At 38.7% G+C, this 25,996-nt stretch overlaps 1 protein-coding gene across 2 annotated transcripts in view; it reads left to right on the top strand.

Moving 5' to 3' along the window:
* Positions 1-25,996, top strand: part of LOC139138524 (neuronal acetylcholine receptor subunit alpha-9-like) — an 87,470-nt gene that overhangs the window by 52,163 nt on the left and 9,311 nt on the right. For both annotated transcript variants that reach the window (XM_070706933.1, XM_070706932.1), the window contains exons 3-5: positions 3,237-3,382; positions 5,655-5,699; positions 11,377-11,486. In XM_070706933.1, coding sequence (XP_070563034.1) covers positions 3,237-3,382; positions 5,655-5,699; positions 11,377-11,486 — 301 coding nt within the window. The remainder of the gene's footprint in view (positions 1-3,236; positions 3,383-5,654; positions 5,700-11,376; positions 11,487-25,996) is intronic.

Genomic DNA, 25,996 nt, shown 5'->3' with positions numbered 1-25,996 from the left:
CGATGCCATCCCCTCGTACTTTTCGCATAATCTCGTGCAATTATCAACCACGAACAAAGTCTCCAAAAAATCTAACACCTGTGAAGCTCATTTTAATGTGAAAAGGCCATAGTCTACAGAGACGACCATGGAACAAAAGGCATGCCGCGTTGCTAGTCTGTCTTTCTATTTGTCTGTGGTTGTGAGTTCGAATCCGATCGACAATTTACTGAATTTCCTCGCCAAACTATCCACGTTCCAGCAGAAAAACTCCCCTTTGGCTATATCTCTATAAAAAGCTCCGCCTGCCCTCTCGCAGCCTTCAGAAACCCTCCAAAGCAATTGAATCATACAGCCCACCTCATTTTTTCACGTCCACAGAGCAAAATAATAGGATTTCCTTGCCCACTATATAACTTTGATAAAAAACCACAACCCTTATCAAGCCCACAGACACGAGAATTAAAATTCGCGCTTGCTAGTCTAAGGGGCCGTGGATAATTAAAACACGCGCACGGTAAACGCAACTTCTGTGTTTAGAGGGGAGGGGGTTTGGCTGTATTTCGATTACAGTGCGCAAAAATCGCTCTACATGTTATCATATCGCAATATATCGCTACTCGTTTTTATATATCTCAAAACATCGCTATATTGTTTGGCGTGTACCAGGGCAGTACGGCACTGGCGCTACATCAGCATTCTTTTTGAAATACATGTGGTGTCGCACTGGTCTGGTATACGCCAAACAATATAACTCGATATTTTGCGATAAATAAAAACGTGTAGCGGGATGTTACGATATGAAAACATGCAGTGCGATTTTTTGCGCATGGTGATCGAAATATAGCCAACCCTCCCCCTAAACACAGAAGTTGCGTTTACCGCTCGCGTGTTTTAATTATCTACGGTCCCTATGGATCTCAGGCCTTTTGAAGTAAGTCCAGTAAATCAATTGCCTGAAATAGTAGTTATTACGTCGAGGCATAACGCTGACATTCTCCGTCGGTGAATCATCAAAGGAGCTTAGAAGATGTCTAACAAACGAGGGAACATACATCTCCCCCTCACGATTTGCTAGTATCCAAGAGAATATGTTATCACGACATGCCCCAGAATACGAAAGTTAGACTAACATAATATCCAGACGGAAATTCTCACAAATTTTATCCTGCAAGGGTGAATTTGCAACACGCACACACTAGATCAAGCCAATATGGATGAAAAGAATGTATTTCTATCTTTAATAACTAGACTTTTTCATAAATGAATAATCTACAGGGGAAAAGCTAAGCCGAGTCATTTTGCAAAAGCAATGAACTAATGTATTGCCGGGGTACATAACCTTATTTGTCACCCTGACCCTCTAAGCTACTCTTCCAAGATAACCCTGAATTGTAATTTTGGCTGATGGTGGCATTCAACAGGGGATCATCGATGTGATTATATCCCATCGGCCTACTCCTCCCCAACGAATTTTAAGATATGTTCATGTTTCAAAGAACCGTTTCGTGCAATAAAACGGCAGCTGTGCATTTTAGAACATTGCCCTGAACCACGCATCGTGCAACTCGATCCCGCCAAATGTCAAAGAATACATAATTTTGGAGCTTGAAAGTCTTGAAAGGGGAATTTAAAATCTATTTACCAGAGGGTACGGTGTATTTTAACCGTACTGCATCACCGAATACAACACCTTGTTTAATCACGGCGATGTCTCGACTTAAGGCAGAACGCACCTCGGGGACAGACATCGGGACTCTCAAACTTTTACAATTCTCTTCTGATATACCACATGTGGGGGTTCATTTTAAAGCTCTTGGTGAAAGAAAACTTTTCACCGGCTTAGTTTTTCGAAATTCAAACTTTTTTATTTTTCTCCATAGAGTTAACACAGGGATGGCGGCCATTTTGAATTTCTAATATCGGTAAATTTTGGGTAATTTGTTTCTCTAGTACAAAAATTTGCACGGTGACCCCCCTATTTTTATTCTTGATTTTGAAAGAGAATGACTCAAAGATTCCTTGAGGAAAGTTAGAGCAAAGTTTAAGTCTTTCACTTTCGAGGTGCATACTACCTTAACGGAAGGATCGAGGGGCTCGAGGAATAACCGATTAGGCCTATGATGTGAGGCACGATAAAAAAAGAAGTTTCCTAGGAGGCGGCAATTTCGTCCCCTTGTTACAGAGAAAACTGTAAAGCATGAGGAATAACTCCAGCAGTATCTAAAATTTACGACTTTCCCTTCTGAACAACTTCAGAAGGATAATTCCATCGTTTCAGTGGACAGGTAATGAATCAACTTTGTTTATTCACCGTGATGAGCGCTGTGTTTCTGAAACACTTCTTGTTTTTCTTTCATTTACGATAGATCCCAAACCCTATTTCAAAGACGTGAATAACACGGAAGCTACTCGCTGACGCTAGTCAATCCCTTTAAGAAGGTTTTAATCAAACCACGCGACAGTTTCACCGATAATGTTCGGCACATGCGCGAGTCGCCCAGTCTGAAATTGTCTAACGGAATGATTGAACTCAGGGATTGCTCATCAGAGGGGACCGATTCGATCGCCTAAAAAATCGTCGAGAAATGGGCGCATTGAAATTAGAACGATCAAATGTCACTTTTGTTCACCATAGGACGGAATTCAATGTCTTTTAAACAAATGATACCTACACCTAGGCGAACTCGAGTGATAAGCATTGAGATGAGAGTTCAATAAAATATGTTCTTAACTGGTAGCCGCAACACATAAAACTTGACACCAAAGCTACTGAAAGCACAGTAAAAATATTCAACCGTTTATTTGATACCAAACGCTAATTGCCTTAATCTGTTTGTTTATTTGTTTTCCTGTTGTCTATTTTAAGGTAGAACGTGCTTCGGGGACAGAAATTCGGCTTTCAAATTTTATCAATTCTCTTCTGATCTACCAATTGTGGGGGCTCATTTAAAGCTCTTGATGAAAGAAAAGTTTTCACCGTCTTAGTTTTTTGAAAACCGGAAAGTGCAGTTTTCCCCATATAGAGTTAACACAGGGATGGCGGCCATTTCAAATATCGGCAAATCTTGGGTTATTTATTTCTCTAGTACCAAAGTTTGCACCGTGACCCCTGATTTTTATTCTTGCTTGGGTAAGAGAATGGTCGAAGTTCCATTGAGGAAAGTTTGAGCAAAATTTTAAGTCTTTAACTTCCGAGGCGCAAATTATCTTAAACAATGCAAGCGATTCTGACGATTATAATGAATTCATTGCAGGTATAACCGACAAATTGGACGATGGCGTCAACCTGGTAGATTACCTGCTGGCCAGGTATCCTCAACACCCTGTCAGACCGGTCAGAAATCAATCCAACATCGTAGAGGTCATGCACAGGATGACCCCGATACAGCTGATCGATATGGTAAGACGCTGTCATTATTTCATTCGCATAGAGTAAGAATGCACCACGGGGAAATATATTCTGACTCTCAAACTTTTACAGGACATAACATCCTTTTGACCTACCACTTTTTTGAAATTTTCAGTGGCTTAGTTTGTGAAAATTGGGGATTTCACTTTCCCCTTACAGATATGGGTAGCGGCCATTTTGAATGGGAAATATCGGTAAAGATTGTTTCTCTATTGCCAAAGTGTGCACGGTGACCCTCGATTTATATTCTTGATTTTGACAGAGAACGGTTGAAAGTTTGCTTGAGGAATGTGCGAGCAAAAGATTCAGTGTTTCGTTTTCGAGGTGCCAACCACCTTCGCTGTATCTGTCTGTCTGTTACATGTCAGTGCAGATAGCGTGTCATTGACAAGGATACGGGTAAAAGTTGAAATTTCAAAATAATTTGTATTTCAAAATTTCACTCAATATCATGTGCATTACTAGGTTGGCCAGGTGCGTTGTAAAAGTTTGTTATCCTTGGAACCTAAGACCTCAAAGCAGTACTTAGCGAGAAATTTCGACTGAGGTGATGGATTAGATAACAATTATTAGATGATGTATGCTCTTTTGCGTGACAGTTCGTTAAAATGAAAATTTAAAACATTGCAAATTTCTGATGTAAAGGTCAGTTTGATACGACTAATCTTACAGGATGGTGTTGAAATCTCTCAGGAAGTGTGTTTCAGGGCATATCGAACATGTATAAATGTCCCGGATGAGGAGCGATTGGTGTCGAATGATGAAATCCGATTAGTGTTATCAATTACCCATGTTGTCTAGTACATTTAAATCATGTCTGTTCCTTCAGGTCGTTGTAAACAGAATCTCGACATCATGTAGGTAAAGTCTCGGAGTTAAAGAACATGCGTACGGATTCAAATCGAATTTTAATGCGCGGGAAGGATTATGCGATTGCGTTTGAAGCTCAAGGCATATAAACCCTGGAAAAGATAATCATATTAACATTAATGCTGCTGTTATCACGTTCCTGGCTAACTTTTTTCGTAACAAAAAACATCTGCACGAGTTTATCGGTCTTGGATGGGGAAGAGTGGAAAGAAAGTTTATTTCGGTGAGATTGGGAGACACAGTTGAGGATATAAGGCTGTAGTTTCACTGGTACACATGGCGTCTCGCTAGATTCCAGTCGTAGAATTTATAAATGTTTGATTTAGTGTCATATGACTGGAACTCAGAGCAGAAATATACCTAATCAGTTTAGAAGATTTCGACAAAATCTTATATAAACCATTGAGAAGGTGTTGAAAGCGTTCCCCTGGAAAGCGTATTTTCGACTGCTGGATGTCCGTTAATCACATAAGCTGAGATATTTCGCCTTACAAAGTACAACATTTTACTTCCAACACGATTGGAACTAATTTGGGATGATTGGATGGTGAAATAATGTCGATTTAATCTACAAATGTAATCTTATCTGCTTTTCTTTTTTATTACACACTTGTTTTTATGAGTAATTTGCAATATTGCAACATTCAGCTATATGGCACCTAACACTTTTGAGAAATTTGAAAAATATGAAAATCCAATTATCCCAATTAGTTCCAATCGTGTTTTTCACACGGAATCATCACCAAACCTGTTATGTCATCCCTATATAGGCACCGTTTTTATTAAAAGCAACCGTCTGTAACTCCTTTGCCGAGGCACACTGAATTCCTTAAGGTGGAATGCACCTCAGGGACAGATATTCGCACTCTCAAACTTTTTTCAATTCTTTTCTGATCTACCACTTGTGGGGGTTCATTTTAAAGCCCTTGGCGCAAGAAAACTTTTCAACGTCTTAGTTGTTTCGAAAATCGAATATTTATTTTACTCCGTAGAGTTCACACCGGGATGGCGGCCATTTTGAATTCCAAATATCGGTAAATGTTAGGTAATTTGTTTCTCTAGTGCCAAAATTTGCACGATGACCCCCGGTATTTATTCTTCATTTGAAAGAGAATTGTTGAAAGATTCATTAAGGAAAGTTTGAGAAAAAGTTTAAGTTTTTCACTTTCAAGGCGCATACTACCTTAAGTGTAAAGTTCCCTAAAAACATACGAGTATTATTTCTTAGGATAAATATAGACATTAGCCATGCTTTACGTGTCCTTGAGAGATTACTGACAACTGTCATCTCTGCAGCTAATTCGTTACACGCCACTGCATCATATCTAATGCGTCATCGCCTCGTTATTTTTCTTAGTCTTGACAGTTCTATGCTTTCTCTCCGCATTTCTAGGACGAGAAAAACCAGGTGATCACCTTGAAGAGCTGGCTTGCTCAGGTGGGTACACTTCTAACTTGCCACGTCTCTCTCATTAAAAATGAGTTTCTGACAGCAGCTATACAAATTGTTAATCTCTCCTATGAGACGAACATTGCGATCTAATCATATGATGAAACAAGCAACCGACAAGAGCTGAGATATATTTCATTTTCTGATCGTAATCATGTCAAATTTGTAGCAATCGCCGCATGCCGTTGTGTATTTCGATGGGTTACCGGTGCGGCTCTACAACATCATACTTGTGTTGATTCGAAATGACGTTTGTAAGAGAACGACATTCTGTAGATGAATTAGGCGAAAGACTCGCCACCTGTATACAAGGTAAAACTTAAGTGTCTTCGGGTTGCAGGAGACAAATCAGCCACTTTTCCGTGGGCAGTTGTCAGCATCATTTTACTAAAAGTCTCATGCGGCTACTTTCAAGACGCCAAGTATCCCCCTACCTCTGTATCAGTACAATGGATATGTGGTGTGACCGTCCGGTGACGTGGATGGCGTCCATGCAAGGGACAAGGTCATCTCTTAGTAATACTTATACATTGTTTCACAAAACATGTTGTTAAGGTAGTATGCACCTCGAAAGTGAAAGACTTAAACATTCGCTCAAATTTTTCTCAAGGAATGTTTCAACCATTGTCTTTCAAAATCAAGAATAAAAATATGGGAGTCACCGTGCAAATTTTGGTACTAGAGAAACAAATTACTTAAGATTTAACGATATTTGAAATACAAAATGTCGGCCATCCCTGTGTTAACTCTACAGAGAAAAATAAAATTTTCGATTTTCGAAAAACCAAGACGGTAAAAAGTTTTCTTACACCAAGAGCTTTAAAATGAACCCTCACAAGTAGTATATTAGATAAGAATTGTAAAAGTTTGAGAGTCTGAGTATTTGTCCCCGAGGCGCATTCTACCTAAAAACCATTCTGTCAGTATGACAGGGTCTGAATGCTTGATTCTAGAACTACAAAACGTTTTACATATATGTCGTCTCCACGAATGGAAAGCGAAGTTGCCTGGTCACGTGTCATCAATACGTTCCCAGAACAGTCAGCAAGATGATCTTAAAGGGGAACTGTCGTCGGAACTGCGCCTGTGCGAGTTTCTTGTTTACAGAAAATGTGCTTCGTGCACAATATCTAGATGCACCCCATCATAGCTTGAACATTTGAATTATACGATGTAGATTATGACAGACATGTTTTAACTTTCATCAATCACCATCTTACCTTGGATACAGTGTTTACATTGGTGGCATGGGTCTCATACGACCTTTGAGCGCAGTTCCGACGACTGTATCCCTTTAAATAATCAAATTGACGTCGAAAGAAGAGACCGTTGTTACGTACTGTATGTTTGAATTTTGTTTCATCCACGAATAATTATGTCAGCAAATAGTTCTGAAGGCCTTCAATTAGCCATTCACTATTTTGAAGATAAATCTGTAGGGTCAAAATAATGCGAAGAAAAGGCAACACCTCTATGAATAAGGAAATATCTGTGTTGGAAGTTCAGCTTAATAGGCATAATTACCTAGAAGCTTCCTCTATAAAGTCTGATTTAAGGTATTCATGTGCCAAAAAACAAACAGAAAGCAAACAAAACAAATTCCGTAAGTAAGTAGGTATCCTGAAATTTTTAGGCAGCATTACAAAGAATTAAAAGATAACGGCAGTCGATAAAGTCGATCCTTTTAGGTCAAAGGTGAGAGTAGATGGCGTTGATCATGCAGATTAATTACCTAATGATTTGAACAAGTTGTTTACTCGTTTTGAGATTAATGACCTTACATCGTGTATGACTGATTTTAATAGTCTTTGTCACCCAAATCTCCATCTATATTAATCACGGAATGATCGCTAAAACCCTAAAAATCATTAAATGTCTATAAAACTCCGGGTCAAGATAGTATCTGCGACTACAATTCGAAAATCTGAGCAGATCAGCTCGGCGACGCCTTGCAGGACCTTCTTCTCGACATATTGTAAAGAAAAAAAACAATCCAAGACACCCCAATGAATTTCGGCCGATCGCTTTAACTTATTCCTTCATGAAAGCGTTTGAGAAAAATAATGAAATCCACTGATGTTTCTACTAAGAATAAGCTTGATATTTTAAAGCTTGCTTATCTTCCATATAATGTTTGATAAAGAAGTTCACTCTCATCGAAGTATATAAGCATCTAAAAAAAACTCAGATGTACATGCAAGAATCCTCTTCGCTGAGTTACTCCAGCACTTTCAACGCAGTTCAACCGCATTTCCTAGCAGGTAAACATTTTAACAATGTCTGGAAACTTGGAAGCCGGCAAAGGACATGGTCATTTATTTCAGGAGAAATGCACCCAGCTGCGAAAAGTACGTAATAAATGGCAAACTAAAATGTCACGCTGACTGCTTACGTCGTTCTGAAAAAGGACCAGCAACATGTGTACTTCTTTAAGAAAATTTAATTCCTTTCGGGCCGATAGCGAGATCCTGTCTTTGTTTTACAATTCTTCTGTTGAAAGTGCAATTACCTTTTCCTACGGTGGCTGCAGAACTTACCCGTAAAGCATAGGGGGCCGCCTAGATGTCCGTCCCCAGGGTGGGTAGGTTTTTTGTTGTATTGCTAATGAAGGTTTATTCTACCAACCAATTGTGTTTTGTTCTTAGCTTAGCATTGCCCTTGACAATCTTGTGTAAACTTTTCATCACCATGCTGCATCTATTTACCCTATGCTCTTGACCTTACTGTGACACTTTCGACAACATGTAAATCTTTTATTTTCTATCAGTGTTTCTGGTCGACAGTAACTATTACATGACAAAGAAAATTACCTGATGCGCCAAAGCAGGCACGGGTAAATTACTCATCTGTGGACGCTGTCACCAGATTATCATCGGATTAACTTTGACAAAGTCAACAACGAACGCGCCAGCAAGGTATACCCTTGCTTGCTTTGGCGCAAGGCAATCAAACTCTTCATAATAGATGCAGCATGGTGATAAAACGTTTACGCAAGATTTTCAAGCATTGCTAAGCTAAGACAAAAACACAAAAGGTTGGTAGAATAAACCTTTATTAGCAATACAACAAAAAACCTACCCAACCCTGGGGATGGACATGTTGGCGGCCCCTATGGTTAAAGACAGACAATCACTAGATAGCGTGATAAAATGTGAAGTAAGATAATCAACTAGCCATGAAGATACTTGTTGACATTTTATAACCAAGAAATACAGAATAAAAAACCCAGAGCATCATGTTTTATACAAGGAGTAATTTGGTTATTTACTTCCGTCTTCTTGACGTTTTGGAATGACAGTCTACGGGTCAAATCGGCGAAAATTTTCATTTACTTTGTTCATTTCTAGATAAAGTCATATTGAATTGAACTGGGTTGATAGTGCTCGATCCTTTAACAGGTTTCACATGGACAGGACGGTGCCTTACGACAACTGAGATAAACTAAAACTAGAAAATTACAGTTCGTATATGACCAGCCTGTCGTTTTCAGTCCAGGAACACAGCAGACGTGGTCTCACATGAAATCCTAAGGATTTACGTGTCGTTTTCGTTAAAACAAACAACATAAACTCTCCCACTTCGTGAACACCTGAAACTACAACCTTTTTTATATAGTACGTGTCATTCATTTGGATTCTTAAATCACACAATGCTCTGTGAATTACTTCTAAATTTCACGAGCAATTGGTTGAAAGTTTCTTTCAAAGTATCAGCACGGTAGTGGAGGAACCGTGGTATCAGCAACCGTTGAAGGGCTTATTTTCGTTGCGTGTCTTTTCTTAAGTCATATCGAGCTATGTTTACACAGGGGGCGTAAAAGTCAATGCTCTCCAGGCAATAAATGAATGGGGACATTTGCCCCTTAGTGATGACGCATCTTTAGATAAGAATGAGCATGATTGTTGTAGGATATTATCTTTAGTCACGATTTCGGTAAATCTGCTGGCAGTAGGGATTTAAAAAGGATAGGCGAGCTTCATCTGTATATCAATTATTCATGCAGTAGCTTTTCTCCTCAGAACTCTACATCGAACTGGACTCACCATGAGCGTTAGTTAATTCTTCCACATTTTCCTCGGTTTGACAGGGCATTTGCATTATGAGACATTTGGAAAGGTGTAAAAGTTGAGGAGCAAGTTTGACCTTTGTCTGATCACAGCATAGATACATGAATAGATAGATAGATAGATAGATAGATAGATAGATAGATAGATAGATAGATACATAGATACATACATACATACATACATACATACATACATACATACATACATACATACATACATACATACATACATACATACATACATACATACATACATACATACATACATACATACATACATACATACATACATACATACATACATACATACATACATACATACATACATACATACATACATACATACATACATACATAAGGTGGATGAGACTGGGGATGTGCATTATACTTGGAAATCGATTAAAAGTTTAATTAGCACTTATCGCTTTTATGCTTTTTGAGGTGGTTGGACAATATTTGATATGTCTTATTTACTTAAATTGTTTAATTCAAATTGCATTGGACGTAATCTGACGTTTCAGAATAAAAGTGTAATCTTGTCATGCTTCTTTGTCTTTGTTTTGGTTTTGTTTTCTTCTCCTGAAAGAAAGTGCATCATAGTACTCTATCACCGGCGGCAACGTATCTGATATTTACTGAAAGGACTCTTCCGAAGCATCATAGTCCGGAGTTTCTGCCCCGCGGTTTGTGTAGCAAGGACACGTAAAACGAATTAATCCACACTTCAAAGGAAATATTTTAAACTTCAAGGCGGATCCTCCATTGCAAACGAGATAGCGTTAATGGCGCAGCAATACGCCGCTTGTTACAAGGGGCGGTTCCGCCTTGACTGTAGAGGGACGCAGAAGTATACGTGCTTGAGAATCCCCAAGATGCTCGCTTTGTACATAGCCGAGCGAAATCTTTTTAAGGCACCTGGTGGAAAAGCCCTGCAACTAAGACTTCGAACATTTTGCACCCTGCATAAAAATTGTGTGAAAAATTGTCGTTTGTGTAAAAAACTGTGGTTTGTGTAATATCCATCTACAATGAACGTATGCGTCTTGACGGAAACTGTATTTCGGCGTCTGCAGGTGTAAGACTATATCTCAGTTTCTTGAAGCATTGCCTCTGCGGCGATAATTCTTTAAAAGTGTTTTCTTCAAGCAATCTCAATTTGGATAACAAGGGAGGGGACCCTATGACGCAGGGTAGTTCCCACTCGTCTAATATTGAAGAATTTCCAGCCTTTATGTTTAACTGCAAGTAGAGGAATGATCGGAACTTGTAATAGAACTTGCCAAATTTCAATATCCAACAAACAGAGGTTGAGTTTTAAAAAAAATTTTAAACACCGATACAAGACACACAAAGCAGCCTCTGCATATCTCACATCATCAAGACGACGAAAATCAATAATTGTAACCATGAATTAAATTCTTGCCATGTTTGTGTATCATCAACGCGGAAACACCAAGGAGTTATCGGAGAACTCGTTTGTTCTTGATAAAGTATGAAACATGAGAATGCTTTTGAAACGGATACACGCTAAGAGCTTTTTATCAAACCAACTGTTTAAGAATGAAAATGCACCAGAAATATTTTTCGTTTTCCATACAGAGATGGAAGGACGAGTATTTGACGTGGGATCCTGCAAACTTCAGCGGCATCTCTGAGATGCAGATTCCCATAGGATCAATATGGCAACCGGACACAGTGATATACAGCAGGTAGGCAGAGAGAGAGAGAGAGAGAGAGAGAGAGAGAGAGAGAGAGAGAGAGAGAGAGAGAGAGAGAGAGAGAGAGAGAGGACAGAAGAGACAGACAGACAGACAGACAGACGGGAGACTAGAAGACAGAGAGACAGAGACAGAGACGACAGAGGCAGAGGCAGACAGACTGAGACAGACAGACAGATGGACAGACAGACAGACACAGACAGACACACAGATATGATCTGTTTTGATTAGTTCACGACACAGAATTACCAGTCTATATAAAGCATTTTTCTCAGTTTAAACTTGCTCATCCGTGACCGATCCCTGTGATCAACCACTATGGTAGACACAGAGATAAAAAGGAACAAATATGTATTCATAAACAGTGGACTTTCTTGAAGTCAACTTGAGAGACATTCTTCCGATCTAAGGTACCATCGATCGAACGTGACGTAGGGAAAACTTATGACTTGTCACGTGAACGAACACAGACACATGCAGACGACGCTCGCTTAACGTTCTGACTGGATTTGAATAGGTGTTTTGTGAAAAGAATTCTAATGGGAAATTATGATTAGTTTTCGTAAAGATGAATTCTTTGAAGTATTATTGGTGCAATAAACATCAATTCATAAATTCTGTCTCATTTCCAGTGTGGCGTCGATTTCATGCGGGACTCCTTTGTTCACATTCATTGTTAATTGACTCTAGTTGTAAGCTATACTGAAAGTGCAACGGAAATGCTTGTATATACTACCCTTTAAACTTCCACCTCCAGTTTCCGCAACAAAGCTATACATCAACAAAATGCCGTTTCTTCTTTTGATTTGTCGTGACTTTCTACAAAACCCGTCGCATGATTGTGTGGGGGCGAGGAATTGTCTCCGAGGTGTGTCATTTGGTGCGAAGCTGCAAAAGATGTCCCGATTCTGTACCCACGATACTGTATTGTTGAAATAAATATCAGGCTTTGGAATAAATTGATTTATGTTTTTAAACAGAGAACCGAGTTGCAAAAATTTGCAAGCATTGACATAAAAAATGGCCACAATTTTCTTTTCTATTTTGAACAGACAGCGAAGTACAGCCGTAGCAAAGTTAATAATGGTATGATTTGACGGTCTAATTTTGTTAGAGACAACAGCAAAAAATGCCGTTTGCTACCTTTTCTTAAACATATTGTTTACCACAACTAGTTGTCCGCATGATCTGCAGATGACACATAATGTTTATGGTTGGCGCATGCTCATTCGATTGCTTAGGGTTGCGTTCGTGCGTCCTTCATAGCAGCTCTGAAGGGCCCGGGAGCATTGACTTTGTAGTCGCATTGCCGACTAGACACCTGACTGCCTCATAATTTTCGCAGCACTACGAGAAGGATTTCCTTTCCTCAAAGACAATGCCTACAACTATGTAGTAACTGAATCAAGTCTAACCTTTTGCCCAAGCCAATCATCCGATATTTTCTTGTGTAGCACATTAATTTGGCTTACAGCACTCGGAAGCGGCGACGCCGACACCGCGACGGGAAAATGCAGCTAGTATCTTTACTACCTAGATAGAACACTTGGGACTTTTCCATCACATTAACTCTAAAAATCTGAATACAATAAATCATTTCGGTTGTATTGTCCTTCTACATTTTATCTCTATATTCGACAAAAAACGTCCACAATAATAGAACATACTGATTAACATATTCCCTTCCCTTGCTACAGCCTAGTAGGTATTAGGTTTCCTTGAGATCGCACTCCTAATCATACTTTGGAAAGGGCTTTGCGAAAATTGAAAGCCTTCTTACCGGTGAATCGTGATTCAACGATGAGTGATAATGAGAGTGGATTAAAATATATCGGCTCAGTAGTCATTCCTCGTGTTGGGATGAAGGCGTGTCTGCTGATGTCTTTGATCGTCAAGATAGCAGCAGTGGCAAGGACATGAAAGAGGAGGTTACGGTGAATTATTGCGATCTAAAGATAGCGAGTTTCAACCAGGACGTACGGTATAAGATGGATTTGCATGTACAGTCCATAGAAAATACAGGAAAATTACATACAGGCCACAAAATAGTCATGGAAATTCTATAAGAATGCTGTATGATATTTTGAATTAATGAGCAAGGTCCTCAGAGGACCGTGGTTGAAACTTTGATCATATTTTCATCATTTTTTCACCATCAAACAATTACATTTTTTGATTTTTATCCGATGAGAATATTGAAGTTTTAGCCCTCCAACAGTATGCATTTTGGATGTTACGCAATGTCGTTGTTGTGAAATCAACTCAGGTCCGGACTTAAAGGTATACAGTAACCTGTAGTCTAAATGTGCCCATATATGGTCAAAGGGGCGTTCCTTGGTATTCAAAATCCATGTGAGGGCGCTGTTTTTAAAAAGCGGCCACCCGCTTAAAACCTGTGATTGGTTAGATTTTCTCTTTCCATGGTAACTGTGGTAAATAGGTGAGAGTAATAGGTGAGAGTATACCTTTAAAATTCTGCTATTAACAATAACATAGGACATTTCGCGCATATAGGCTGTGTTGACAAGCTTAATATTATGTCCTTCTGCATGATTGAGGGAATAAAGCTAGGCACAGTCTTCTGGCGTCAGAACAAAACACTTTACAGCCAATGGAGCTTCAAAATATGCTCTATTTCAACGTATGACGTGAATACCCATGCGCGAGCACGATGTATTCCTCGCCAGGCATACATCCAAAATGAAAAGTTTGGAAAAGTTGCCATCTGTAGAATTGCAACGCAATGTTCTATCATAAGCGTATTGTTGTTTATTTGAGGCCGTTCTTGTTTACTTGCAAGGCATGTCGGGAAGCCATCCTGGCAAAATGTTGCCTATTCAGACCGTCATAAATCATCGACTCTGTCAAGTGATTGGAGGCATTAAAAATACATAAGGACGGTAAATTTTAGCAAAAGAATACGTGGGTTTTCTCTCCGGCGAATCTATTGCTATCTCACGGTGTTTTTGTGATCATGTCACAATCTTCGAAGTGTCCCGTTTGGGGAATATTCTCACTTGCACGACTTGTAAAACAATTGCTTATTTCCTGTAGTTTACCCGCGCATTTTGATTTATCGCGCCCGGTGGGAGCGCCGCTGGGTTTAAATAGACGGCTCACGTTTTCCTTGTGTTCATATCGTAGTATGATCGATGGCAGGGCCACGGCCAACACAATAACATTGGGGATACCCTGAAACAAAACGAGTTGTTTTTGTCAAGATTCGTACGATATGATCGATAGCGTGTGATACAGAACCGATATCGACAAAATATCCACGTGATTCCATATTTAAATAATACAAACCACGTGACATATATAAGAGTACATGGTTTTGTATTCAAGGTATAGATAACAATTCATCAAGGCCTGCCTATTTAGAAGAAAGCGCGCCAAGCAGGCAATGTGTAATATTCCATCGATGTCGCCTGCCATACATGATAAATCTCGGAGAACCACCGACTGAAAATTCATTTTCCGTAACAAGGTGTCGTTGTTTCATTTGAGAAACGAAGCGAAAAGTTATACGGAAAATGAGTTGGGATTAAATTGTCATGTTTTTTTTTTAAATCGAAAAATGCGGCGTAGACAACAACTGTAAACTAATCCCAACGGCTGTCCCATTGCATGAATTCTAACAACATCCGTAATCAACGTCTCTCTTTTCATAACCAAGAATTCATTTCAGGTAGTTCGTGGCTTGAAATTGAAAGACTAAAACTTTTACTCAGTCTTTCCTCAGGGGAACTTTCAACCATCCTTTTCAAAAACAAGTCTGAAAATCGGGCGTCACATGGCAAATTTTGGTACAACAGAAACAAATTACCTCATTAAAATTTACCCATACTACTGAAATTCAAAATGGCCGCCATCCCTATATTAACTCTATAAGAAAAAATGATAATTGACATTTTCACAAAAATACGACAGTGAAAACTTTATTTACAACAAGAGCTTCAAAATGATCCCACACAAGATGTGGGTCAGAAAAGTATCGAAAATCAGCTGTCTCCGAGGCGAATTCGACCTTAAAATACGTATTGGTACAGTGTTCGATGGATGGTGATCTGTTGATAGAGAAAGGATGGCGAAGCAACTGAGCTTCTGTGATGTAGTGTTCTCTCTCTGATACATTCATTTGTATTGTAGACTAAAATTGGATCCATGTCCCGTCACCGAAACTATTTTGATTAGATGCAGCTTGGTACTTGATTTCTAAAGAGCTGACAACGAGAGGTCGATTGGCTCATAAATCTCACTCCAGGGTCTAAAATGTGCTCAAATAAAACTCTAGCTTATGTTAAACACGAGGTGTGACTTCAATTTTCCGGTGTTCTTGTTGTTACGGAAACACGACGTCACTTCGTAGACGAGACGGAAACTCAGTGTTTGTAGTCCGACACTGTACAAGGGATGAAATGGCACGCAAAGTTGACAACAGACATGTGGATCGGATTTTGACAGGAAACTGAACGGCTATGTGAACGCATACAGTGTACAGCAGATGGCCGGACTCCTTCCGAATTCGTAATGTTCAATTTAGTTGTCAATTCAACTGGTGTCTTAAATCTGTTCCAAAACTTCCGAATGGAGGTTCTTTTGTTAGCAAGTGTTTTGGTTTTTTTGTTCGGTGTCTGCTTGAGTTTACAGTGCTGTAATATCAACACGCTACCACCACTTGCCTTTAGAAGGAAATTTCGATTTGTTTCCTCTCAAGATCTGACATGCCTGGAAACACTTTCCGCAGTGCCAAGTCCAACTTCAGGAAACCAACAGTCGTTTCTATAGCAACAGGTGTTGAAGGTACCAGGAAACATTAGATGTACAGTAATTCCTCCATCAATAACATTAAGAGAATCTAATTCCGTTCTATTGTCAAACACGGATAAGCGTAGTTTTGACGCATACGAGTGACAATTCACTGTTTTAGAGCAAAGGCCCCTTTGCTGTACACGCTTCCTGACAATTTACTGATGGTATCAAGGCCAGATGAAAAAATTTCCTCGGTTCTTTTGCAAAGCTACTGAGGCAGCGAGCGATTTTTTTTGGACGAATCAGCAAAGTCTCCCAATGGTTATATTATACTGATGCATCAGGGTGTAGATTTTACGTTGTCCACAATTATAGAAGCATTGCATACACACACAGTGTTGATAGAAAAAAATTCTGAGTATTTCCATAGCGTCTCGAGGGTAAATGGTATTTCCACATGCTCCTGAAACACACAAAAAACCCGTTATGCACAACAAAAATGCCCTTCAAGTAAAACAATTACATTTATTATTCTTGTCAACATCCTCAAGATCGGGTCTAACATTTGCGCTTTTTATTTTACTTTGACATCATGTTTTAGCAAGGAAGTACATTTGCCGCAGTTTAAAAAATATCCGAATTGGCTGAAGTAGAAGAGGCGATTTCGAGGAACAACTTATGCATTCTTCCTCGCCTAATTCTAAACGTTTTGACTGTTTGATATTTTGACATGTGGGTTTTCGAAGAAATGTTACATTACCTCAAAAAAATCAAAACATTTGATTGATCTAACGGAAAAATAATGTAAGGTCTTGCTCTCCATAAATGTTTCAGGATTGCGCTCCAAGTAGACAATAGTTGTTTTCCCACCAGACTGAGATAAACACGAGAAAAGATCGAAACTGAATCAGTGTATCGAAAATAAGGGGGACTTAATAAGCTCATGAATTTTTAATTGCCTCTCCTCAATCGCCCCTTTTTGCAAGTATGCCTCAATAAAACCCGCGATGAATTTTTAAAACCATCTCACCATCAATAATAAACGAGGTGCGTCGACGGCTATAAGCCGCTTTTTACGGATCTGTATAGTGGACTGACAAATCGGTGTTTGAGTCGTCGTCACGGGCACGGAAAGTTAATTCTCAATGCTTTACAGCCGTCCAACTGCTGAAAAATATCAAAATAGCGATAATCAGATTACATTTTGCGCGCATCCATAGGTTACCGTAATCTGTCGGGTTTATGGTGTTGCATGTGGGTAGGCCTAACTTTGTCGTGTTGAAAGAAAGTTCTGAGAAATTCCACGTCAACATTCATGTAGCTGATTGTCTTTCCTTTACAACAAAAATTCTTTGAGATAAACCTCTTACGAGATTGAGTGTTTTCTCACAGCATTAGCTTCAAGTTGTTCGCTAAACAGTCTTTCACGTCAGGTTTCATGCTTTCCACAAAAGGAAGTTACGTATGTTACCTCAACATGTAATAATGGGTCAAATATGTAATATCAACCCAATGTAATAACAAAACATGTTCCATTGGAATTGGAATAATCCAAATCCAAGTTAATAAAATTATCAATGAGTAACTTATGGAAAACATATCAGTGCACGATGAATCATATTTGTTGTGATGACTTACAGCCATTGAGATCTGAGCGAACCACCCAGTGTACCTGTTGTTGCTTATATAATGTTTGGTAATATCGCCCTGTGTCTCCTAGAAATCAACCTTTTGACTGAGGGAGCTGATCAGTATAAATAAAAAGATAAATATGTTTGTTTACTGCGTTGGTTCTAATGGCCAATGTGCTGTATATCGTACAGTTACAAAATTGTTCTTGGTATTGAAAATTTTTATGCAGATATTTTATATCTTTCGCCATTAACGAAAAGGCATATTATGCATATGCAAATTAAAATACCTTTATGATCGAAAATACATAAAAATCCACATATTGTACGATCTGAAGTACATGGACATTTTCCATTGATAATGATCATTGCGTAAACAAACTTCATTAACATATTTTTGCACGGATGAATAGCATAATGTTTTGCTTCAAGTATTTAGAATGTCTTTAGGTTAAATGTACCGGTCTTTGGATCAGCTTCTTTAAGCGGACATCTTATTCGTGAGAATGCAAAGTTGCATCCGGGAATCGACAGGTGCATGTCTGGAGGAGTTTATGACCAAAAGGCAACAACATATCATGCCAATCTCTGTCGATTAGCTAACGTAGCGTAGAAAGGGTACCTAAAGGTGATGAAGAGACAAGAAATAGACGAGACTTGAATGAAATGTTGTTCGAGGTGTATTAAACACGATAGATTTACAACAAACATTCATGAAACATGCATCGTTCAAATCTCTCTCTCTCTCTCTCTCTCTCTCTCTCTCTCTCTCTCTCTCTCTCTCTCTCTCTCTCTCTCTCTCTCTCTCTCTCTCTCTCTCTCTCTCTCTCTCTCCCGCCCCTCACGCACATATTGTAAATAGTAATAAGTTGCTTTGATATAAAATGTTCCGTATGTTAATGTAAACGCGCCTAAATATCATAACACAGACATTCCTGGAAACGAAATTAAACGAGAGTCTTTCTTCCAGCACAAACTTAGGAGTGTAAAAAAGTATAATTTGCAAAGACTGACTACAGCAAAAAGTAACATGCCTGTCACCCAATCCTGCTTTTAGCCGGGACATCACGGTATAAGCAAGTCCCTCGAAAACTTGAAAGTACAGGGTTAATTGCAAAATTCTTGCAGGGGCTTCTTCAATTAAAATAAAAGAACTGTTCCTCTTCCCAAAACCCAACGATAGCCCACTTTGTTCAGTTCCTCGCAACGACTGCATGCAGCTTTAAATGCTCGCCTGCGATTAACGACTTAATCTCCATGCTGAGGTTATGACCGTACAAGCCCTTCGTCGACCCATCACTATCATCAGCAGTAATTTCATTATAGGTTAAGATGTCCCAGGGAGCTATTTCCCAGCCAACCAATCACATAAATGTGCGTGCTATAAGGGCAGAATCATTGCTGATGTTCGAAAGATTTTAATGTTCATCCTTATAATAGCCTTCGATTGAACAAAATAATATTAAGCAATTACATGAAGCCAGTGCGATTACCATGGGGTTCAGTTTTCTGCTGTCTGAAATTTTAATGATTTTATCAAAAGACGAGTAATTGTCTGTGATCTCTATTTCGTCAGACTGAGTCTGACATTCAGGTTATTCTGTGAATTATTATACGATAGCTCGTTTCACCAGGTTATCTCTAAACAACAATGAAACCTTCCCCGGTCCTGGAAACATCTTTTCGCGTGATCAAGCATACACTTTTTGTTCACTCAAGAAGTAAAAATCGTGATATTTGCTCGAAAAGGGAACGCCAAAGTTTGACAGGACTAGTCGGATGTTAGGTTAGAGGCGTTTTGCACTCCAGCGTTGTTCAAAGGGTTGAGAAAAGAAAGGCAAGCATGAGGAGAAGTGAGTTTCTCTCTTCCGGATGGATGAGTCCATATTGGCAAAACTACATCGACGAGCATCACTTCCAGAACGCCCTGCGGCCACTTTCGCACACTTGAGGTCTGTACGCTACGATGCACGAGAGACAGGGCATGAAAAAAAACTCAAGAAGCAGAAAGCACAACTTAAATAAAATTTTCATGTATGATGTATATTTCAAGTATATAATGTCTGTTTCAAGTATTTAATGTATATTTCAAGTATTTAATGGATATTCCAATGCATGTAGGCCTACAGACCATGGACTTATGAAGAGTATTACTTGCATTCTGTTTGTACGTTTATCACATCTCAGACAAATGACAATGGTTGCAGTTGCCTGACGTCACGTGGTAATATCGAATATTAATCCGTTAATTAATATATTAATATATTAGTTTATCTATTTACATGTGGACAAATTAATATATTAATCTATCTATTTACACGTGGACAAACAGTGCCTCGCAGCACTTGCGACGCAAAGTTGAGCAGTGCGAGTTAAAACGGCCAGTAAGTATAAAACATCGTTCTCAGCAAAAGAAAAATCTAAAAAAAATGCGAAAAATATGTAACAGTATATTATGATAATACATTATTATTTCTTTGCACATACAGCTTCCTAAAAGTTAAGCGAATGTCAGCTATTCAGAATCACCTCGAAGATTTGCCAAAACTCTAGATCTACCTATAATGAATATTTTTCTTCGACTTCACGTCCGAGTAAAACTCAAATGCTACCTATCGAGGACCTATGCTCGGCCAGGCACAGCCATTAACACGTGTACGTTTCCATGTGATGCTACAAATAATCCAAATTGTTGTCAATTTTTAATCCTCTATCAGCTGAAAGTGATGACCAAATGACAGATAAACGCACTGACAATACACTTTATGTCTTTTTACATGCATCATTAACCATTTCAATATCCTTTCACGATGAAGTTTTCTCCTTAGGGTCGTTTGAAGTCTCTCATCACTATCTTGAAGATCAGTGCATGTAAATAAATGAAACATGGTTTTGAACCTTTGGCAATAGATGGATGATTTGGCTTATCCCTAATGCCATCCCAGCTACATCAACAACAAAAAAAACCAGATGTAATAGACAAAACCATCCCTCGGGTCGCGTAAAATCTGTCTAGGAGTCCAGTTCAAGGTTTCGTGAAACAGAATGCACGACATGTAACACGTAGGTGACAGTACAGCCAATTACAACTACTATCTCCTACTTAACAGCCATGTTTTTGTTTACATCGCCTGTAAGCATGTCTAATTATGTTGACTTCATGAAACGAATTTTCAGATTTCAGGGAGGAACTTACTTGCTCTTACGGTTATTTGACTTTCATTTTAGTTTTGTACGGTGTTTGGTCGCAATAAAGACGGAACCCAGCGCAGAGAAGCTGCTCTGTCAAAAATCTCCCATCAGCCGAGCTTGATTAAGCATATCGTGTTTGATGGACATGTTGGCGATTAAACGATTAAATTGACGAAGGAAGCCAAACTCTAACATTTCAGCTTTGTAATAGACATCGATATAGACAGCGGCAATATTTCGTTCTGATCAAAAGAGACACGATGGAAGGAAAGCCAGTCGTCGTAACCTTCAAAGAAACCATTGTACGTTTTTATATCTCCCTTAGACGTGTACACAAAAACATCCAATTCAATTTCTTTCCAAATCCCCCTTTGATGATAACATTGACAACAACATCACGTAATCGTGTACTTACTGCGTTCCAATACCCTTCAATCGACAACAATTCCCGTGATCTTGCAGAAAGGAATTATCCGACGAACACTGACAGAAATTCATTAACTTCAGACATGATCCGTCGACCATACTTTAGCATTATATAAAATCTGACGAGCATTTTTCCATCAGCAGATAGTGTTTCTATACGATCTTGTGACCACACATACATACATACATACATACATACATACATACATACATATAAAATATTTTATAAACAGGTAATATTTGTATATATGTATATATGCATGTATGTATTATGTATGTATGTATGTATGTATATATATATATATATAATATATATATATATATATATATATATATATGGTTATATATATATATATATATATATTATATTTATATGTAATATATATGTACATGTATAACATGTACATGGATAACATACAAAAGGGACGGAGGTTGACGTTGATTAGCTCACAAGGAAATCCAGGCTTTGGATTTCTACGACATTTTAATTTCCTGCTGAATGATTCATAAAATGGCAGTATGACAAATGGGGTCGTCCGGGAAAAATATATGACATTCTGTCTTTCAAAGGCATCTTCCGATGTTGAAATTATGCAGGGATGGTTTGGAGTTCTCTGAAATTTTATGCGGTGCTGGACGTCAGAATTAACCATTGCAGTCTGACGAAGCACAGTCACGGTCGATTAATTTTGAGAAACGAATGTTGTGAGCATTGCCAAAAATAAATATAAACATTCAATCTCCATATTAATAATACTTCTTGTGCCAGAGCGGATGTCCGTTTCAAACAACGTTCATATCAGTAACGTCATATACACATTTGACAGAGAGTAGGCATGCCATTGGAGGATTGCCAGTCACGTGTTGCTCGGTCCCGGCGGCGTTTGCTTTGGCCGCCATCATCTGCTGTTTACGTTTTTAATATTTGAAAAATTCATCAGCTGTTACTTGCTACTTTATTTTATCTATTCATCTGAGCGAAGTTCGCTCCTCGTCTTCCGGATACGTGATGTGAAAGAACCCTGGTTAATTTTATTGGTCACCTAAGATTTACCATCACATATTACTATCAATTGTAACAAAACGCATAGGTGCATGTTGTCTTGTTGGTTCGTCAAAGCAAATTAATGGCAATAACTGTATCAAAGTAAAAGGGAGGAGTACTTTGACTCGTTTTCATACGAAAACCATTTTCTTTAGATCACATTATTTTTCTCTGTATAAATTAAACACATTTTGCCGCCGTCATGATTTTTCATAGGTGTAACGGTATAAATCTCTCTCTCTCTCTCTCTCTCTCTCTCTCTCTCTCTCTCTCTCTCTCTCGTTTCTGAATTAGTATTTTTGAAATTAATTCAGTCATTCGGCAACACGGCCTGATAGAGCGGACAGAAAGATAAAAGGCGGCGTTGAACAAACATATTGCTGAACACTGGGTCCGATCTTGGACCATGTTGCTATTTGCTTTTACTAACACTCATCGATCTACCCACTAATCTATTTGGCCGTATAGCTATTTCTCTGTCTCTGTTTGTGTCTCTCTGTCCCTTTGTCTTTCTGTCTGTCCGCCTGTCTCTGTCTCTGTGTCTATCTGTCTGTCTCTCTCCATACAACATGTATCTGTCTATCTATCTACCTACCTATCCATCAATCTATTTATTCAGCTATATAATTGATCTATCTATCGTCTGTTTGTCTGTCCATCCACACTTCTACCTGTACCAATTTAACAACCAATATTGCACCCTTCCAGCTGTCTTCTTGTCCGCTTCTAGTACTTTACTTCACAACAAGCATTCCTAGGAAATAATGAACACATTTAAAGCTTCACGGGTCATAATTTTGAGCAGAAGTTTTTTTAAGTTCACGATCGCAGTCTGTCCATAAATAATCTTATGAATAATTCTGTATCATTTTGATATCGTAAATAAATAAATAAATAAATAAATAAATAAATAAATAAATAAATAAATAAATAAATAAATGTTGGGGTTGGTGTGATCTAGCAGTATTAAGCGATAAAAATATCATATCTGTGAAGAGAGATAACGACTCGCTGCGTTTAAAATTGAGCGTCCCCTTTAATGTGACCTCAGCATTTAAAAAAAAGAGGGAAGGGTTTCTTTTTTCTCGCTCTCTGCCTTTTATCTGTTTTCAGAGATTGTCATGGATACTTTTGATGAGAGGCCAAAAGGTAAAGTCGCTGACGATGAGTCGTACAAAATCAAAGTTCATGTAAGGGATAACCTGATGTCCTCGCGATTTGTAGTCTACATGTGTGCGCAACATAAAATTTCTTGTCTGCAAAAGTCATTTATTATTAAATTTTAATTTTCAAGACGTCTCCCCTTGTTTAGCCAGGTCTTCATCTTCTTGTCGTTTTGGAAGCAATGAATATCTGTCAACAAGTCCAGTGTCAATTTTTACATTGGTTTGTTTTCAGGGTTCTTTGAATTAATAATTTGTAGAAACTGGCAAGGTATTTTAATAGAGCTATCATAGTTGTCGGAAATATTATTACACCTAATATTGTCAGTGATATGATTTATTTTTATGAAGCACTTGATATGAGAGAAGAAGTGAGGTTTAATCAATTTTAAGACAGGAAGCAATTTTTTGTTAAAATACTAATGTGGGACAGCTTTGTACTGAAACATGTAAATCGTCAGCCAGTGAGAGCACTCAGTGGGTTTTCGTTCCAGGAATACCGCAAGTTCCAAGGATTCCCAGGACTTTGAAAAATAGACTTTCTGCACATGCAATTTTTGCACTGGCGGGACCTTATTTGATCGGCATCGGACTTGAATTTCCTCAGAATTCATAATCCACAAAAAATGCCAAAAAAAAAGAAACCAAGACAAAAAAAACACATCGTGAATAAATAACTACTTTACAGTTATGAAGGCGGACCATATTTTCCAATACACTCAGCACAGGCGGTTGCGTTCAACGTTTCCCGTCACGTAACCTTCGACTTGTTTTACGCCACATTCTCGCATATACCGGACAGATTTTACGCAACTTCCGCGGGTGAAATATTTTTTTATGCTGCTTGATGAAACAAAGTGTTACAACAAGGCTGATTGTTCTTCCTTTGTAAAAACTTTTTGTGCGAAAGTCAAGCTTGGTTGTGTTGTGACCGTTCCTTTGAACGGATCTGTGGCGCCAGTGACGTCAAAGGCTTCATTTTATCTCTACCGTCTACATGTGTACAGTGCCTAAGCTCAGCGGATGAAGATTTAATGATTATGGAACACCTGTGAAATGACGTCAATCGTGGCACGTCAGGGTCTTATTGTCCCACTATTTCGTCATTGTAGTCTAGGAGGCGTGCAAGTGTTAAACAAGAGAAATAAGCGCTGTTCTGTCGAAGTTCACCCCTTGTTCATTACACTCCTTTACATCGTGTCACGTGGTCTACCTCAACTCATCAGTCATTGAAGGATTATAGTTCCGGCTGAGCAGCAGGTGATACGGCCTAACATGAGCATGTATCTCCGCGAGCCATGCAGAACCGCCGCATCAGTTTCAATGCTTCCCGGTTATCCCGCAGATATCCATGCACCCTAAAGGGCTTTTTAATGCACTTTTCCCTAGAAATGTTGTTTTAGCTTTGATAGAACTATAGTAGTGCTCGCAGTGTGCATGTACAATGAACATCGTACGAGCAGGTGGGTTTTAGCCGCAGCTTATTAATGTCCTCTTTCTGTGGCGAAGCTAACAAGGGCACCTTTTGTGGAATCGGTCACCACGGCAACAAACTTTCCTTTTTGTCGCAAACAAATGCATTGATCGCGTGATTAGTTGGAAAATACAAAGAATCCATTGAAATACACGTGTTACAGGATGTCAGAAAAACACCTTGATGTTTGAGCTTTTTAGCTCACAGCCCGTGACAGACCGTATAACTAATTGCTTCCATAACCTTGCACGTCAACACATGTATTTGAAGATTTTTTGCGGTCACTGTAAAGAATGCTTGCAATGCTTGTCAGAAAGGTGTAACCGTACAGTTCCCAGTTATCGTTTATCGTTTATTGTATTTTAATCCATTTACAAAAATGTTTCCCTAATTTGTCTTTTCGCGGAGCAATTTCGTACTCTAAGTGGTAGTTGGGCTTAACTATTAGCAAATGCAGAGCAAATGGTAGTTTTCTATCACTCATTTTCATTGCATAAACAAATCGTTTTGCTTTAAGCATGACCTGATTATAAATAACTGGAGCACTTGTCACCCCAATTAGCACATGAAGGCCAGCCCTCACAACAATAATAACAGACTTTATGCAGATATTATAAAACTCGTTCCAGAAGGTGTCAGATAATTTACATGAGTGAAATAGATGGTTTAATATTTCGTCATTGCTATTATGCAGTAGGAGTTCAATATCCCTGACTGAAAGGAAACTTTTCGGAACATAATTATCAAAATTAATCGTTTTATGCGTCAGCCAGATTTACGATGCTATTCACGGGCGCAAAGTGTGAACGTTGTGTCTT

The sequence above is a fragment of the Ptychodera flava genome, chromosome 8 (genome assembly GCF_041260155.1).
Source record: "Ptychodera flava strain L36383 chromosome 8, AS_Pfla_20210202, whole genome shotgun sequence".
NCBI lineage: Eukaryota > Metazoa > Hemichordata > Enteropneusta > Ptychoderidae > Ptychodera > Ptychodera flava.
The sequence above is the reverse complement of the archived record's forward strand: the minus strand, read 5'-3'. Positions and strand labels throughout refer to the sequence as shown.